We start from the raw sequence: 18,860 nt of genomic DNA, 5'->3' as shown, positions 1-18,860 counted from the left end.
TATGTTTTTAATTTGCATTTTCCTGATGGCGAACACTATTGGGCATCTTTTCTCATGCTTATTGGCCATTTGTATGTTTTCTTTGGAGAAATGTATATTCAGATCCCTTGCCCGTTTTTAAACTGGGTTATTTGCCTTTATTAAATTTTAGTTCTTTTTGTGTTTCTGTAAGTTTCTTATCAGATATATGAATTGCAAAAATTTTCCCCCATTCTTTGGGTTGTCTTTTCACTTTCTTGATGTCCTTTGATGCATAAAAGTTTTAAATTTTGGTGAAGTCCAATTTATCTATTTTTTTTCCTTGGTTGCATGTGGCTCACATTTTTGAGAAATGTTGCTAAAATGCAACTTGGAACTCTGGAAGCTTTGAGATCTCAGAGCTTGGTGGGGCTTTTCAGGTCACTTTTGAGGGGATTTTCTCCATGTTTGAGGTTTCATTCCTCCATCCCAGCCAGGCATGGCTCCTCTGAGCCAGGAGCACAGAGCCCCAGGGAACCTTTACTGGGCTTACGTTCCCTCCCTCTCCTGAGGTCTGCCACAATAGAGCAGCTGAAATGACAGTCTGGAAATGTCCTTTATTGTGAAAACTCAATGGCTTTTGTCTCTGGGATTTGAAATTTTCATGCAAGTATTGGCAGCCAAGAATTAGGAAGGAGGAGGGGCAGAGATGGGGGCGTAAACCCTGCCACTGATTTCCATAGTGAGTCATCTCAATTCTCTGTTGTCTTGGTTTTCTCACCCAAACAGTAGGAAGAATACCTCCATCTCCTCATCTCAGCTGGGGTACTGTGAAAGTGAGTTCACCTGTATTTGTTAGAACACCTCGAGATCTTGGATTAAAGGCATTGCTGAGACACAAGGTATTATTATAATAATAAATGATTTAATAGCAGGGTGAGGCCATTGCAACAAGAACTGGTAGGAAGGAAGAGGCTCTGAGCTGTGGAGGGGCTGCAGCCTGGAGCCCCTGGCCCTGGACACAGGGTTTTATTCTTGGAGGAGAGACTGTGCGATTTCTCACAAACTCTTTAGGTTGTTTCAGCTGAATTCAGCATTGTTTTACTGAGTGCTTCCTATATGACTTCTACCATAGGGAGATTACAACCTTTTTAGGAAGTAGGTGATATAAATTAAATGTTATTAATAGAAACAATATAAGATATTATAATCAAGTGAATTGGGTATAACAAGTGTCAGAAAGAAACTGGAAGAGGTGATGGTGAAGAGCAGAATTCCCTGTTATGACTTCCAGGTCTACCACCCACTAGCTGTGTGACTTTGCCTCAGTTTCCTTTTCTGTTACTGCAATTGTTTTTGTAAAGCACTTAGAAGAACAGCTAATACATAGTAAGCACACACCCATCTAGGCACTTGCCCGACACTGCTTTTGCTGGTTGTGTAATCTTTGCCAAGTTGCTCCTTGCCCCTAAGCCTCAGTGTTCTGTCTGTAAGATGGGGATTAGGATACCTCCTATCTCGCAAGGTGGCTGTGAGGATCCAGGGACACAGTTTGTTAAGAGTGTAGCACAGGCCCTCTGCATGGTAAGCATTCACTAAAGAACAGTTATGACTGCCACTAACACTGTAACGTGTCCTGGCTAAGGAGTGAAGGGTCGCTCACAAGTGGCTTAGTTAAGTCAGGGGGCTTCTTTGGAAGCTGGAATTTGAAGCGGACCGGAAGGCATTCGTAAGATTCAGGTGATCAGATAAAAAAGCAAAAACAAAAAGAGGTGAAAGCCTGAGGTTGGAAGGGGTGAGCACAAGTCCTGGAAGGCCAGAAGGGGGACTTGTCACTTCTCCCCTGGCCGGCGGGGTCTAGCGGAGCCCCAACTAAGTTGATCTATTTCCGAGCCCTCTTCTGCAATCTCTGCTCTCACCTTCACGGTCCGCGAGTCTGGGGCTCTGCAAGCCTCCAACACACCCTCTCTCCCTAAGGAATGTGGGCCCCGCTTTCTGGGCCTGCCAGACTGAGCGCCTACCGCTTCCTCCGCAGTCAGGAGCCGGGACGCTGCCTTCACCCCACCCTCCGCCAGGATCCAGTTTCAAAGTCACCTGAAAGCCATTTCCTTCCGCGCCTGCCCCGCCTCTCCCCTCGCAGTAGATCACCTGGAGCTTGCATTTGCCCAGAGCAGCATTTTGCGGCGGGCGCTTGTTTTGTTTTAAATGATACCTCTAGAAATCGTTTGCCGTACACCTGGATAACAAATATACCCCGTGGTTCTGATATCAGCGTCCTATTCCTCCTCCCAAGGAACTAGTGATAGCGTCTAACCAGTGGGCGTTGTTCCTCTTCCGGGGCCCCGCTCTGGGCTTCCCTTCTCCGGGCTTGTTGTTCTTCAGGATCTTTATTGAGGAATTATTATGGGTTTTTGGATTTTATGCTCTTGCTCAAAATCTAACATGTCTGTATTGAATGTCTCTGTCCCCCATCCTCACCCCTTGCCCCCCAGTTTCCAGGTGTGTACCTTTCCTTGCACACACGGTCATATACAGAGACATAAAGACAAACGGTTCTCTTTGTTTTATAAAAACGGGGTCCTCTATCACCCAGGTTTCTGTGTTTTATTTTTCCTATTTAACAGTTCCTTGTGGAGTTGCCTTCACGTTATCTCCTTTATCTCTTTTCCCGTCAGCTTCTTAGAGGTTTGCATTTACCACTGTAAAGCGTCACAGGGACCGAGTTATGGTGAGGAATTCAAGACAGGCCTTTCTGACTTGGAGAAGCGGAGACGGCTGGCTCTGGTAGGATTAGGACCCCTAGATCCGATCCCAGCTGGTGAGTCACTTGGGAAAGCCCTCAGCCCTCTTCTCAGGGCCCGGTGTTCCCTGTCCATACAAGGGGTACGTTCTGGCCGTCCATGCTGTCTCGGGAGGCAGTGATAGCAGGCCTGTGACACCAGGGTGACCCCACCACGTGCGTCTTGGTATCCTAGAGCATCTAGGCTGCCCGGGGGTGCGCGCTCATCACCCTGCGGGAGTTAATCGTTAACCGCGCCCAGGCCTCGCCGCCGCCGCAGCCTTACCCCGGCTCTGGCTCGCTGCGCCGCGAAAGTTCCCCCGGCCCCCGCAGAGCCGCCAATTGCTGGACTGCAGCCGCGGGGTGGAGTCTCCACCCACAGGAAAAATTCCTGGCCCGCCCCTCCCTCGCTCCCTCGCTCCCTCGCTCCCTCCTGCCCTCCTGCTGCAGCTCCGGCTCCGCTCGACTTCCTGCCGGGCGCTGGCAAGCCGCGCGCTGCCTGGGGGTCCCCGGGGGCCGTGCTTGCAGCTGGCCGCGTCTGGGCCGGCGGAAGGGCTGGCGGTGGGCGGGAGCGGCCGGCGGCCTCGGCCCCTTCCGAGAGCGACTTTCAAACTCGCGCCCGCGTCGCGGCAGCACCTGGGCAGCCCCGCACGCCGTGCGCGTCCCGAGCCCGCGGGGTGGCGACCGCTCGGTGAGTGTCTCCTGATTCTCCTCTCTCCCCTCTATCTGCCTGCATTCGGCTGAGCAGCGGTGCCGGCAGTCACGCTGGGGCCCCAGTCCCTTCGCGGCCCCCGTGCCAGCCCCCTGCGGGGTGAGGACGGGGGCGACCGAAGAGGGCCTGGGACTGTGTTGGCTCCTGCCCGGGCCACCCTGCCACAGAGTGCGCGAGCGCAGGAGGGTCGTATGGGGAGACTTTTTCTGTCTTTTTTTCCCTCCACTCCGGAAACAAAAGGGGCAAATGCGCCGGGCGGCTCTAGAGAGGCTCAGTTTGAAATCCAGGAAGCCCGCGAGGCCGCGCGCGCCCGAGGGCTGGTGTTTGGCTGGAGCTGTGGGCCTGGCGGGTGGACCCTTCTGTGCGAGGACCCGAGCCTCGGCTCCTGCCAGCCCGGGAGGCGCCTGCAGCCTGTTCCGGGTTGGCGCCGCACGGTGCTCGCTGTTGGGAATCTCGGCTACCTGTCCGGGAGGGAGGAGAGTGGGGGCCAGAAGCGGGGAGCGGAAAGCCCGGCCACCGGCTGCCTCTACCTCGTCCACTCCTGAAGTCGGTTTGGTTCTTCGCACCCCTACACCCAGCACTTTGGTTTGGAAAGCTAGTATAAGGCGTGCAAGCTTAAATTTTTAAGGCGTTAAATAGCGACTTTGACTCTTTGGGGCGCCTTTGGAACACAAAAGGAAGAACAGGGGGAAATGGAATGGTTGGACGCTGGAGAGGTGTGGCTTTTGGGGAGGGTGCTGTTAGAGGCCGTGAAAGAGTTTGATTCTCGAGGTCACTCGCTAATCTGTTGGCATATGTAGGTGCCTGTTCCCTGCTCTGGGGGCCCCAGCAGGAGACCCACGCTCCGTTCACCTTACAGGGAACCCTGGTCTGGGGGTTCCCAGAGTCTCCCCAGCCGTGCCTCTGCACGCAGCCCACTCACATGGCCCTTGCTCAAGAAATAATAAGCAGGGAGGGCAATGACAGTCCGGAGCGGGGGAGGGGCTCCCCGTTGAGCACCTTGGCCACCTCGCCTTCAGCAATGTGGCTTTCCGGGCCCTCCTTTGTTGGACAAGCATGGGATCCTGAGTGATTAAACCCCAACTGTTCCCCAGGAGGAAACCTAGGGAGTGAGAACCAAAAGTGTACATTTATCTCTCTGTTATTCATCTCTCCCTTGTGGTTCCGGGCTGGACCCCTGGATGCAATGGCCTCACCTCTCCTTTCGACACCTGCTGTCCTCCACTCCCTTCCTGGAAGATGGGACAACCCATTGGCTCCCTGGGTAACTTGCCCTGGGGATGGGGCAGGAAGTTAGGGGAAGAGGTACCCGGAGGCCAAGTCCTAGCTGCTGAGGGAGTGATTTGCTGAAGAGCTGCTTTGGGGGCTTTTCTACTGCATTTTCTAGAAGTGGCGTGGCAGGGGAAGTGGAAAGAGCACTGGCCTGGTAGTCCAGCACGGGTTTATGCCTGAGTTTTAGACCTGGCTCTTCTGCATAGCATGGAAGATTGATAGAGTTGAAGACTGCGAGTCACTTGGGCTGGGGGGCCCCTTGGATTAGCCTACTCCATTTACTCGTGAAGGCATCAGAGCCCAGAGGGGTGAGGTGATTTCAGCCTGGGACCCTATTGGCCAAGCAGAAACCAGAGCTCAGATGTCCTCATTGTCTGATCTGTGTTTTCTCCAACATGATCTGGCCAATTCACTTATCTTTTCTGCCTCAGTTTCCACATAAATAAAGTGGGATTACTTGCCTGCTCTTCCTCATAGGAGCTGTGGTGAGGATCAAAGGAAGCCTCATTTGTGGAAAGTGCTCCATAAACTCCTGTTAAAACTAAAGGGCTCACAGTGGCTCGGGAGGGAGTCTCCCAAGGGTTTTACAGTTTGCTGGCTATGTCCCACGTGGGTGCCACAAGGAGATGTTAGATACCAGGAGCCATTGTTGGATGTTTAAAACACTCTGGTCTTAATATCTCAGCTCCAGAGTAAACATTTGCCTTACCAAATCCGCAGCTATCCCAGGGTCACTGTTTACGCCGGAAGAGGCCAAAGGCCACGGCCTGCGGGATGACCAGGGCTGGAGGGGGAAGGCGCCTGTGTTGCAGAGGTATGCCTTGCCCCTTCTCTTCTCCCAGCTCCCAGAACCATGTGAAGGCTCCAGCTGTAAGCGGGTGGGGGGGCGGGTGCTGCTGCCACAAGCCCAGGCCGCCCTGGCCTTGGAGGGTTAAAAGTGAAGCCCTCTGGCTATTCTGTGTTGTGGTGGGGGTTGCAGGGATTCTGGGAGGGTGTTGCTTTTGCAGCTGCACTGAGGGCTATCTTCAGCTCCTCATCTGCGCCCCTCCCCCATCTCAGGCCGCCCCTCTGGCCCAGGCCACTGCTCTGTCCCGCCTCTCTGGCCAGCTGCAAGTCCACAGGCCTTTGTTCCATGGCTGCAAACCCCCCCTACTCCACCCTCCCTCCCCAGCAGAAGCCCTCCAGCTGGGGCTCTGGCAGCTGGAAATCACAACTGCCAGGAGGAAGGGGCTACTAGAGACCCCAGTGGACCTGGCAGATCCTCATTTCCTCTTGTCAAGCTCATCTGGGCCCCCCAACTCACCTCTGGCCAGATTCCCACACCATCTCTTCTCATCTCTCCTTTCTTCCGCTGAATGGACGGATCACCTTTTCCCCCCAATACTTATGCCCCTTAGTTCTATTTTAAAGTACTCTGTTCATTCATTTAACAGTTAAGGAGTTAGCACCTACTATGTATGAATGCTAGATGCAGAAGACACAGCAGTGAAGAAAATATACAATAATGATTGACCTCATGGAGCTGACTTTAGCAGAAGTGACAATAAACAAGATTGAAATAGCAAGTGTGTTAGTGATAAACAGAAATAACGAATATGATAGGGAAGGTAGGTGTGAATTGTCATGGAAGGGGTGAGGTGACAGTTTAGATAGGGTGGCCAGGGAGGCTTCCAGGAGGAAGGTACTTTTGAGGTGATGCCTGAAGGAGGTATTTTTCTTCATCTCTGCCTTCTCTTCCTTGAAGCCCAGTTCATCCCACTGTGGCATCAAGGAACAGAGTTTGGAGTTGGACACACCTTGGTTTCATATCCCTAGCTTGACAGCTCACCAGCCCTGTGGGCTTTGATGTGGTGCTAAATTCCTTTGAGCTGTGTTTCTCACCTAATGTGGAGTTAGTCATCATACTTACCACATGCGGCATCATGGCAATGTACAGTGAGATAACATATGTTGAATGCTTAGCAAAGACTATAGAGAGGTTCAATAAATAATTTCTCCAACCAAATTCTGCAGGGGTAGCATGAGATATTTAATGTCATTGCTAAGGACTGTAGGTGCAAAGCTTTTCATTTTAGGTATTGGGCAGGAGTGGGGAATTAGAGGGAGGGGAAAATAGAAAACCTTGGCAAAAACTTTCTAGTTAGGGAGGCTTTCCTGCCCTACCCTAGATTGCAGATGACTGAGGATGTGGGACTCCCAGGTATGTGCTATGCCCACCCCCATCCTACAGATAGGATGACAGGGGCAGCCCTGACCACCCCCCTCTTGCTCTGGAATTCCCCCTGCTTCCAGCCGGACTCAATGAATCACACCTTCTCCCTGACCTCCCAACTCTGTCTGCCTCACAGCTGGGAAGGCTGTCCACCCCTCCCCCAGCCTCTGGTAGGTAAATTATGCCTGGAGGTCGGAAGCAGAGTGGGGGGGCGACAAGGGGTAGGGAAAGTGAGGGAGGGGCAGATGGTGGGTGGAGCTGTCCTATGAAAGCCCAGAAAGGTGGCAGGAGGGTTCTGGTGGAGGCTCCGAGATGGCTTGGAAGACTTTGAATAAGGGTTCGCCATGGACCAGAACTTAAAGTAACAGAGTGACAGACACAATGAGAACTCACAGTCAGCTGCCTAACTCCTAGCCGCTTCTACCCAGCTGATCTGTTGAGTCTCCACCCCTCTCTGCTGGAACCACGGGCCTACAAAGGGAGGGGTGTAATCTAAAGTACTGCTGTCAAAGTTTGTGGTGAGTGGCTTCCTGGGGACCCTGCCCTAGTTCAGGAAGTGAGGGATGGGCAGTGGAGGATGAGGCCTAGGGAAGTGGCCATGGCCAGTTCCACCCCCCTGCCCCACCCCCCAAGTATGTCGCTGCACACTCAGGGCAGCCAGGCAGGCTGTGTGATGAAGGAACTTCCTGAGCCTGCCAGTTGGTGCCTGGAGACGGGTAAAAGCTAGATGATCTGATATCAGAGGAAGTTGCAAAGAGGGCCCTGAACAACCCAAGCATGTTAGTGTTGGGTGACCTGAAGTCAGGAGAAAGAAAACTGGATAACGTGGACTAAACTGATCAGCAGGGGGCCCATTTAGAGCTGCTGGTAGCCCCTCTGTCTGTCAGCTGCCTGGGGATAAAGGTTGGCCATGCTAACTGGGTTGCTATCTGGGGACAGGAATGGTGCTGGACTCATCTTTGTGCCCAGACAGCATTGAGAATGGTACAAAGTGTGATCAACAGGGAGTGATGGGCTTGGGCTGGGGTCCCACCCTTAGAGTAATCTGGGCTTGTGGTCTCATCTGCTGCAGCTTTTGTTCCATGAGATTAGGGAGAAGAAGGTAGTGTTAGGGTCGAGTCCAGTCCTAGGTAGGCTGTTGCCATCTGGGAATGCAAGCATTAGGGAGAAGAGGGCTTTATACAGTTCTGGTGGCTGGCCTTCGGGGAGGGAGCCCTATAGTAAGCTCAAGGAATGGATTTTTAAGGACTTGCACTGTCTTTCATGCTGAGCGGACTTGGGCTGAACACAACCCAAATAGGGTTCTCGTGGGCACAGTGGTAGCTGTGCATGCAGCCTTTTGTGAAACACAGTTTGAGGGTCCTAGGAGTTGATCTGATTATTGCCAGAATCAGGGCTGGGACTGGAAGGGAAAGATGCAGGAGGAATGAAGTCGATTTTACCTTGGGAACAGGGTCCCAAAAGGAGAGATGGTTTCTACAGGTGCCGGAAGCTCTTTTTTTTTTTTTTTTTTTTTTTTTATCTGAGGCAGAGTCTCGCTCTGTCGCCCAGGCTGGAGTGCAGTGGCGCCATCTCGGCTCACTGCAAGCTCCGCCTCCCGGGTTCACACCATACTCCTGGCTCAGCCTCCCGAGTAGCTGGGACTATAGGCGCCCGCCACCACGCCCGGCTAATTTTTTGTATTTTTAGTAGAGACGGGGTTTCACAGTGTTAGCCAGGATGGTCTCAATCTTCTGACCTCGTGATCCGCCCACCTCGGCCTCCCAAAGTGCTGGGATTACAGGCGTGAGCCACCGCGCCAGAAGTTCTTAAAAACTCACATCCTTTACTTCCTAGGCTGTGAGACTGTGTGTGTGTGTGTGTGTGTGTGTGTGTGTGTGTGTGTGTGTGTGTAGTATTTATTGGAAAGGAACCAGTATTCTCATACAGCTTCTATTCCTTCAGTTCATTGCTACATCCCCAGTGCCTGTTGTACAGTAGGATTCCAATAAGTATTTGTCTAATAAGTAAGTAAAACCCTACTGTGTGACGAGACGTTAGGAATTAAGGAAATGCTCACACTCTTTATGAATGTTCTGTTCCTGACAAAGAATGTCCATAAGATTCTAAGAAGTTGACCTGTAGTCAGCTGTTCTGACAGTGGGGCAGGAAGCCCAGTATTCCTGCAGCATGTAAGAAGGAGACCTACAGTCATTGGGACCTGTCTTCCAAAGCTTGCTACACATTTTGCTCCCCTGCAAGTTGGCCCCAAAGTGGACAGCAGGGTGTATTTATAGCGTTGGATATAGTTCTTCCCATAATATGTTCCAGAATATCCAATAACACCTCTCCTACCCTAAACTCTTATTTGGAACTCAGCCACCCAGCACCCTTGCTTATTTGCATGTAGCCAAGAAGGTCAAAGACTCAAGGTCCTACATTTTTCTTCATACCAGCCTTCTCAGACCCCGTTTAACTTCTACGTATAAGCTGTGTCATGCTATGTTCAAGCTGGGAAGAAGCAGCAAATGAAAGAGGATACAGGCCGGGTGCAGTGGCTCACGCCTGTAATCTCAACACTTTGAGAGGCTGAGGCCGGTGGATCACCTGAGGTCGGGAGTTTGAGACCAGCCTGGCCAGCATGGTGAAACCCCGTCTCTATTAAAAATAACAAAAATTAGCTGGGCATGGTGGCGGGTACCCATAATCCCAACTACCCGGGAGGCTGAGGCAGGAGAATCACTTGAACTTGGGATGTGGAGGTTGTAGTGAGCCGAGATTGCGCCATTGCACTCCGGCCTGGGCGACAAGAGCAGAACTCCGTCTCAAAAAAATTTAAAAAATAAAATGAAAGAGGATAAAGAAACCAGCATAGAGGGGGAAAAATGACTACAGTGCAGAGTTGGCAGTGAGAGCAGACTGAGATAAAAACTCCAGGAAAAGCAAGTGCTAGCAGAAGTGCCGGGGGATCTTTTTTTTTTGGAGGGAGGGGGTGTGGAGGGAATGACTTGGCACACCTTGGGTGTCTGGGGATCATCAGTTTGATAATTTATGCTTTGCTGGTAATTGTGACCCAGTCATCAAGAAAAGGTTAAATTATGTTCCCTTGATTCTGTTTAGGAAGGCAGAGAAGTGTGTAACGGATTTTTAAAAGATTCCCAGTCAGGTTGGCTAAAATTTTAAGTGTTGATACTTAGGTAATAATATCACTAATCCTTTCAACAATGCCAAGTAGGTGGTTTACCCCCTTCACCCACCCCAGATGAGGAAACCAAGTCCCCACGAGTTGGGTAACTTGCTCAGGATCGCTCAGCTAATACTTGGCAGGGATGGGGTTTGAACTTTTGGAGCCCGCTCTTAGCCCTACCCCACACTGTTTTGAAACTCTGCATTCTCTTGCAAATGCTGCTTTTTGGACGCCCTCTCTCCACAGGGGTTCCAGCTGGCCAAGGTTTGACTGTGTTACAGTAGAGCCTGGATGAGTCCAATCTTAATTCAGCTCCACCCAAGCAGATTGCCAGTTATCCCAAAGGGTGTTTGCCTCAGTTGAAACAAGAATGCTCTTTTCTTTTTTTTTTTTTTTTGAGACGGAGTCTCACTCTGTCACCCAGGCTGGAGTGCAATGGCATGATCTCTACTCGCTGCAGTCTCCGCCTTCTGGGTTCAAGTGATTCTTCTGCCTCAGCCTCCCGAGTAGCTGGGACTACAGGTGCGTGCCACCACGTCCAGCTAATTTTTGTACTTTTAGTAGAGATGGGGTTTCACCATATTGACCAGGCTGGTCTCGAACTCCTGACCTCGTGATCCGCCCACCTCGGCCTCCCGAAGTACTGGGATTGCAGGCATGAGCCACCGCGCCAGGCCCAAGAGTGCTTTTAATACATTTACATTGTAAGCACCCACCTGCGTATCACGCAGCACTTTCTGAAGCCAGAAAATTACAGAGAGGAGTTGCAATTTCAAACATCCAGGGCTCTTTCCATCTGGAGCTTTGTTCCTTTGTTTGGGTCTGGATACTGGCAAATGATGCTGTGCTGTGCAGCCTTGGTGCCTGTTGTTCCAACTGGTCTCCAGGGTGGCTGGGTCCCGTCCCTGCATAGGAGCCCTACCCCAACCCCATGTTCCCACCATCTAGATCTGGCAAGTGTTGATTTTCTTTTTCTTTTTGTCGAGACAGGGTCTCACTGTGTCACCCAGGCTGGAGTACAGTGGCACGATCATGCGTCACTGCAGCCTCAACCTCCCATGCTCAAGCAATCCTCCCACCTTAGCCTCCTGAGTAGCTGGGATCATAGGCACTGCCACCATGCTCAGCTAATTTTTTTTTTTTTTTTTTAATTTTGGTAGAGACAGGAGCTCACTATGTTGCCCAGCCTGGTCTTGAACTCCTGGGCTCAAGAGATCCTCCCACCTCAGCCTCCCAAAGTGTTGGGATTCCAGGCATGAGCCACCACACCCAACCATCTTCTAAATTTAACTTCTGCTTCCCACATGTACTTTTTAAGTTCATCGGGGATGTATTTTTTTTTATGTGACACTGGTTCATATACAACCCCATGAGGAGCTTAAAAAACATACTGATGCCCGAGTCTCACCCCAGATTGGACCAATAAAATAAAAATATTGGGGTAGTGCCCAGGCATAGTTATGAAATGCCCCAGGTGACTTTTATGTATAGTCATGGTTGAAAACCACTCAACCTTGTAAGATGGAACTGGTTTTATTTTTTCCAGAGGAATAGCCAATTTTTCCGGCACTGGTTATTTAATAGTCTATACTATTTCCTACTGACTGGTTTCTTTTTATGATATTCATTATTTATTTATATATTTGCTTTTTAATTTATAGCTTTGTTGAGATATATTGCACATATTTTGAAATTCGCCCATGTAAGGTGTATAGTTCATTGGTTTTTAATATATTCAATGTTGTACAGTCATCACCACTGTTTAAAACATTTTTAGAAGTCCAATGCGCTATCCATTGTGCCACAGAGCCATACTAAGTTTAAAACATTTTTGTCATCCCCAAAAGAAACCCTGTGCCCATTAGCAGTAATTTCCCATTTTCCCCTTCGCCCAGTCCTAGGCAACCACTAATATGCTTTCTGACTCCAAACTTGTCTATTCTGGACATTTCATATAAATGGAATCATACAATATGTAATCTTTTGTGACTGTCTTTTTTCATTTAGCCTGATGTTTTCAAGGTTCACCCATTTGTAGCATGTATCAGTACTTCATTCTTTTTTTCCTGCTGAATAATATTCCTTTGCATGGGTGTCATACATTTTGTTGATCTGTTCATCAGCTGATGTTCTGTTGAGTTGTTTCCACTCTTTGGCTATTATAAATACTGCTGATATGAACACTGATGTACAAGTTTTGTGTGGACATATGTTTTCGGTTCTCTAAGGTGTATATGTAGCATTAGAATTGCTGGGTCATAAGGTAACTCTATGTTTAACTTTTTTGAGGAACTGCTAAGTTGTTTTCCAAATAGGCTTAACTATTTTTCATCCCTACCAGCAGTGTACAACAGTTCTGATTTCTCCAGATCCTTACCAACTCTTGTTATTGTCCATCATTTTGATTTTAGCCATCCTAGTGGGTATGAAGTAGTATTAATTATGGTTCCAGGGGCATTCCCAAAGTCAGTGATGTTGAATACCTTTGCATGTGTTTATTGGGCATGTGTATAGCATCTTTGGAGAAATATCTTCAGATCACTTGCCCATTTTTAAATTGAATTGTCTTTTTATTATTGAGTTGTAAGAGTTCTTTTTTTTTTTTTTTTTTGAGATGGAGTCTCGCTCTTTTGCCCAGGCTGGAGTGCAGTGGCACGATCTCGGCTCACTGCAAGCTCCGCTCCCAGGTTCACACCATTCTCCTGCCTCAGCCTCCCAAGTACCTGGGACTACAGGCACCCACAACCACGCCTGGCTAATTTTCATATTTTTAGTAGAGACAGGGTTTCAGCTTGTTAGCCAGGATGGTCTCGATGTCCTGACCTCGTGATCTGCCTGCCTCGGCTTCCCAAAGTGCTGGGATTACAGGCTTGAGCCACCGCGCCCGGCCAAGAGTTCTTTATATATTCTGGATATAAGTTAATTGTCAAGTATACGATTTACAGATATTTTTTCCCATTCTGTGATTTGTCTTTTCACTTTCTTGGTAGTGTACTGTGAAACACAAAAGTTTAAAATTTTGATGAAGTACAATTTATTTTTTCTTTAGTTGCTAGTGCTTTTGGTGTTGTACCTAAGAAACCATTGCTCACTCAGGTTCATAAAGATTTACTCCTATCTTTTCTTCTAAGAGTTTGATAGTTTTAGCTCTTACATTTAGGTCTATGACCCATTTTGACTTTTTAGTATATGGTTTGAAATAGGTGTCCAGATTCATTCTTTTGCATGTGAAGATCTAGCACCTTTTGTTGAAAAGACTATTCTTTCCCTATTGAATTGTCTTGGCACCCTCGTTGAAAATCAATTGCCAATAAATATGTTGTTTTATTTCTGTAATCTCAATTCTCTTTCATTGATCTATGTCTGCCTTACGCCAGTACCATATAGTCTTGATAACTATAGCTTTGTAGTAAGTGTTGAGATCAGGATGTGTGAGCCCCCCAGCTTGGTTCTTTTTCAAGGTTGTTTTGGGTATTCTGGGTCCGTTGCTTTTGCATATGAATTTTGGGATCAGCTTGTCAATATCTGCAAAAAAAAAATCAACTATATTTTGATAGAGATTGTATTGCATCTTTAGATTGATTTGTTGAGTATTGCCATCTTAACAATGTTAAATGTTCCATTCCATGAACAAGAAATGTCTTTTAGGTCTTCTTTAATTTCTCTTTCAACAGTGTTTTGTGGTTTTCAGCATACAAGTCTTATACTTCTTTCGTTAAACATATTCCTAAGTATTTTACTCTTTTTGCTGCTATTATAAATGGGAGTCTTTTCTTAATTCCATTTTATGATTGCCCATTGCTAGTGTACAGGAATAAAATAGATTTTTGTGTGTTGATCTTGTATTCTGGTACGTTGCTGAACACTTTTATTGATTCTAATAGTTTTATAGTAGATTACTTAGGATTTTCCATATACAAGTTCATGTTATCTATGAATAGAGATTGTTTTATTTCTTCCTTTTCAACCCAGATCTCTTCTATTTCTTTTTCTTGTCTAATTGCCCTGGCTAGATCTCCAATATCGAATATAGTGGCAAGACTGGATATCCTTGTCTTCTTACTAATCTTAGTGAAAAAGCATTGTCTTTCTCCATTAAGTATGATGTACCTGTGGGTTTTTCATGGGTGCTCTATGTAAGGTTGGGGATATTCTCTTCTCTTCCAAGATTGTTGAGCATTTTTATCATAGGAGAGTGTTGGATTTTGTCAAAATTGTTTTCTGGGTGTATTGAAGTGATCAGGTGATTTTTACACTTTATCCTATTATCAACTTGAATTATTTTAATTAATTTTTAGATGTTAACTTAGTCTTGCCTCTCTGGGATAAATCCCACTTGGTCATAGTGTATATTCCTTTTTATGGTTGCTAGATTCAATTTGTTAGTATTTTATTGAGGATTTTTGTGTCTATATTCATAAGGAGTGTGGGATTGTGGGTTTCTTTTTTCTGATATCTTGTCTGGTCTTGATAGCAGGATAGTACTGGCCTCATAGAATGAGTTGGGAAGTATTTCCTGCTGTTTTTTTGTGGGGTGAGAGTTTGTGAAGAATTGATATGAATTATTCTTTAAATGTTTGGTAGACTTCACCAGGGAAGCTGTCTAGTCCTGGGCTTTTCTTTATTGGAAGTTTTAAAGTTACTAATTTAATCTCTTGTTTAGACTTTTTCTTTCTAAATCTGTCAGTGGTTTGTGCCCTTCTAGAAATTTGTCTGTTTCACCAAAGTTATCCAATTCATTGGCATATAATTCATGACATTTCCTTATCATCCTTTAAGATATTTTTTGTCTTTGGTGTTCTGCATTTATACTGTATGCAATATGTCTGAATGTGGGCTTATTTGAAGTTTAGCTTGGTGTGTGCCTTCAATCTGAGGACTAAAGTCTATCCTTAGTTCTAGAAAGTGAATACACATTATCTCTTTGAAATTTGCACCTTCCCCCATTTCCTTTTTTTTCCTCTGTGGACCTCTAAGTCTATTAATGTTTATATTTCCTATCTTATTTCTTCAAATTAAATTCAGGATGATTTCTTCAGTTTATCTTTCACTTAACTAATTCTCTCTTTAGCTGTGTTTAACTTTCTATTTAACTATTGGGTTTTAAATTTCAATATTGAATATTTTATTTTAATGTATTGCTTTTTCTAATTGGCCTGTTCCTTACCCCCTTATACTATCATCTTCTTTTATTAAGATTCTTATCTCTTTTATATTTCCAATCATTTAAGCTTTTCATCTTTGAACATCTTTTGTAGACCTATTCTTTAATTTCTAGTTGAGTGCCAGTTTGTTCCATTTTCTGACTTCCTTATGTTGGTTTGTTTCCTTGTGTGGTTTGAAATTTCTGTATCAGGTTCCTCTTCAGTGGTTGCAGAGGATGGGATACTTCAAAGCAAGGGTTTGGAAGCGTGCACTTATTGGTGATGCTGAGGTCTAGGGCATATGAGACGTGTGAGTGGATGGCTATGGTGGGGTAGAGGAAAAGACTGTTGAAAGGCTCATTCCCCAAAGCTTCGCATGTCTGGCTGTTTCTTACAATACAAGTCTCTGCTCTAGAGTCACCTCTCTAATGCCTTCCCAGGCCTCCCTAGCTAGTGGAAATTCCCATCTCTCACTCATACTGTGTTTTCCCTCCTCTATCTTTTTCATAGCACTTACACTTTCCAAAAATGTATTAGTTGTTTGTCTACCTTTTTGTGGCCGTCTTGCTCACTGGAATGTAAGCTCCATGAGAATGAGGATTTGTCTTATTCACTGCTTTGTCCCTAGCATGTGGCACATGGTTTATACTGTCAATAAATGTGAGTGAATTTGAGTAGTCTTATTTTCACACAGGAAGTCATCCCAGCCATGATTCTGAAGCTTTCTTCTGGGCTGGGTATGACCAGGTAGCAGAGAGGAGGTGAACAGCTTGGCCTTCCCTTCCCAAACTTAATGTCTGTGCGCCCGTTGGGGATGCCTTTTTCTCCCAGCACAACAGCCCCCAAAATACCATCCATCCTGTGTGCTTCCACCTTCTGGCATGTTTTTACACAGTGGCCAAAACGAGAAGTAGGGATTTGAGTGCCAGAGGACCTGGGGGAAAAAAAGAGCACAAAACGCTGGAAGACCTGGTTCTTACCTCTAGGAGGTTGTTACTGAGTTGAGGCAACAGAACACTCAGAGAAAACAGCTTGGGATACTTGCTACTCACTGAGACCTCGTGCAGGTTGGTACACCCGCGGGAAGAGTGTGTGGGTGGAGAAGGAAGGCCTGTGTCTTGGGTTTGCCTACTGCTGGTTATGTACCGTTTTTGGAGGCTTCTACAGGTGAGTTATGAATTCCCAGGTGACTCTATTTGGCTCCTTTCGGAGGTTGCCCCATACTCTAGGAACTTGTTGTGAGCAAAAAGTGTTACTTTTAAAAAAGCAAAAAGTGCGTGAGAGCATTCCTATGAGGTAGGGTGAGAGATGGCCTTCTTGGCTCCGTCTCTTGGGCCCTGTGGGAGGTTGTGGAGAGAATGGTGAAAGGCACAGGGTGTATGGATTCCAGCAAACCCTGGCTCCCCTACTTCCCTGACTGTATGGCCCTGGGTACTGGAGTGTTGTGAGGAGATTATGTAGAGAATGTGTTTTGCCTTATGTCTGGTATACTCGAATAAATGCTAGCTGAGATTATTTCAGCCAGGCATTCGGAGAGCCACTTGTGCCTCAGTTTCCTGACCTGTAAAATAGGGATGGCCACCTGCCCTTCCTCTCTGCCCCCACTATTGTGAGGGCAGAAGGGTTAATTATCCTTCAGCCTCGAGGGCCTGGGATGGGGGAGGTGCTGCATAAACAGAGCATTGTTGTGCTGCTGAATGATCTGGCTTTGTTCTGAAGTCTTCAGTATTTGATTCCTGCAGTTAGTATCCCCCTGTGCTTAATTGCTGGAGGTTTGTACAGGTCCTTAGCCCTGTGGCGCTCACCTCCCAGGGCTGTGGCCTGGGTCCCTACCCAGCGGGGACCTGCATTCCCAACCTGTGTCGGGAAGTTGCATTTCCTGGGCTAGGGCCCCCCAGCAATCAGGAATGAGAGAAATGCAGAAAGTATGACCCACACGCGGAACTGGTTCTGAATAGAACATTTATTAACGAAGTTTTGCAGGAGGCGGCGGGCGCTTTAATTCCCGAGGCTGTTGGTGGCAGCTCGCTGCTCACACCAAGCCTGTTAACTGCTGGGCTGCCAGTGCTGGGGACAATGCGGCTGCCCGGCCCCTCGCCACCCTCGTGGTGCCTGGATGGGAGCTCTCCTGAGGAAAGCGGTAGGTACCCGGCTGGGGCCAGGCCAGGCCAGGGGATGGGAATGGGGTGGGATGGGGGGCCTCTAAGCCTTGCCGGACTTTCCCTGGGAAACCCAGCCAATCACAGGCTTTGGGGTAAAAGGCAGGTTTTTCCCTTGTGGGTTAGACACTGAGGGCCATAAAGGGAGCAGGCATAGGTGAGCTGCCCTTCTTAGTGGACTGTCATGTGGCTGGGTGACAGCAAGACAGCCCCTTGGGTGGCAACTGTAAATGGTTCTGCTGGGGCCTTCAGGGGGACTTCTTGTCTTGAACATTTGGAGTTGGGTGGTTAGAGAAGGTCATGTAGGACCCTACACACATACACACAGCAGAGTTAATCACACACACACACACACACACACACACACACACACATACACACACAGAGCAGAGTTAATCTCCCACTTCTTCCTGATGTTTCCTTTTCCCAGAATCCACAGAGGGTGGTTGTTTTGGATCAAACCAAGCGTCAGCTGGTAGAGCAGTTGAAAGGAGGTTATTCCCCTGCTCTGTCTCCTCCCTGGTGGGCAGCGGACCCCAACCCTGGCACCCACCACTTCATAGTTCAGAGCAGCAGGAGCATGGAGGTCGGGGCAGATCGACCGCAAATCAAGGCCTCACTTTTCAAGGAGTAGATGCTGCTTCCTGGGCCATGTCTCTACACGTGTACACCCCAGAATTGCCATTGGGTAATACTGCCCCACTGGTCTGAATTCTGGTCCATGTACCCTCCCAGCTGAGGCAGGAAGTGCCCCTCCTCTACCCAGGAACTGGTTGGATGAGTTTCTTAGGCGTCTCTGGTGAGGCCCCTTAGTAGGGGAAGCGGGGAACATGGGGGATGGGGGAAGGAGCTATGGGTACAGAGGGGCCCCCTGGGCCCTGTAGGATAGGGGAAGTGTGTGTTGTGGCCCTGCTGGCTGAAGGGCTGCCTGCCTTTGGGAATTTACACGTGTGTGAGTGTGTGTGTGAGTCCATAAGGTCTGCTTTGGAAAATCCACTTTCCTAACTTCTCTGGGTCAGGCACCAAGCCCAAGGTCAGAGCCCAGGGCAAAGAAGGGGGGTGTATTGGAGCTCTTCTCTTGCTGTATCACCTTCGAAGAAGAGGCGAGGCCTGAGGGAGGGGGAAGGCCGGGGTTGTCTACATAACTTTCTGGGTTTGGAAGCTCATGCTTGGAATTGGGAAGGGAGTTGTGTTTTAGGGAATTGCCCTGGCAGCCTTGCCTCCAAGCCACCATTCTGATGGGCTTGGGAAGGGAAAGTGAGAACTAGGGGAAGGAAAAAACCCTTGGGTAGTAAGATGCCCACAAACTCCTCCCCCAGCCCAGTTGAGAGCTGCTGGCCTGAAATCCCACTGAGAGATTTCTTCCATTTAAGAACTGGCATCTCAGTTTTCTAGAGTAGGTGTTCTCTTCCTGCTCCTAGAGGCAGTTAATTTAAATGTAGCTTCATCTCTTGACAT

General features: G+C 48.0%; 1 protein-coding gene across 4 annotated transcripts in view; it reads left to right on the top strand.

Moving 5' to 3' along the window:
- Positions 1-2,936: 2,936 nt before the first annotated feature.
- The window catches only part of PLEKHG3 (pleckstrin homology and RhoGEF domain containing G3), a 42,572-nt gene continuing 26,648 nt past the window's right edge, over positions 2,937-18,860 (top strand). Inside the window, exon 1 of one of the 4 annotated variants that reach the window (XM_055289105.2) lies at positions 2,937-3,428. Coding sequence is in view for 2 of the 4 variants with exons in the window: in XM_055289104.2 (XP_055145079.1) it covers positions 17,360-17,383 (24 nt within the window). In the remaining 2 variants the exon portion in view is untranslated. Of the gene's footprint in view, positions 3,429-17,020; positions 17,384-18,860 lie in introns of those variants that run through there. The other 3 variants (XM_055289107.2, XM_055289104.2, XM_055289106.2) reach the window with 3 other exon arrangements.

This window comes from Symphalangus syndactylus, chromosome 8 (genome assembly GCF_028878055.3).
Source record: "Symphalangus syndactylus isolate Jambi chromosome 8, NHGRI_mSymSyn1-v2.1_pri, whole genome shotgun sequence".
In the NCBI taxonomy this organism is placed as follows: domain Eukaryota; kingdom Metazoa; phylum Chordata; class Mammalia; order Primates; family Hylobatidae; genus Symphalangus; species Symphalangus syndactylus.
The sequence above is the reverse complement of the archived record's forward strand: the minus strand, read 5'-3'. Positions and strand labels throughout refer to the sequence as shown.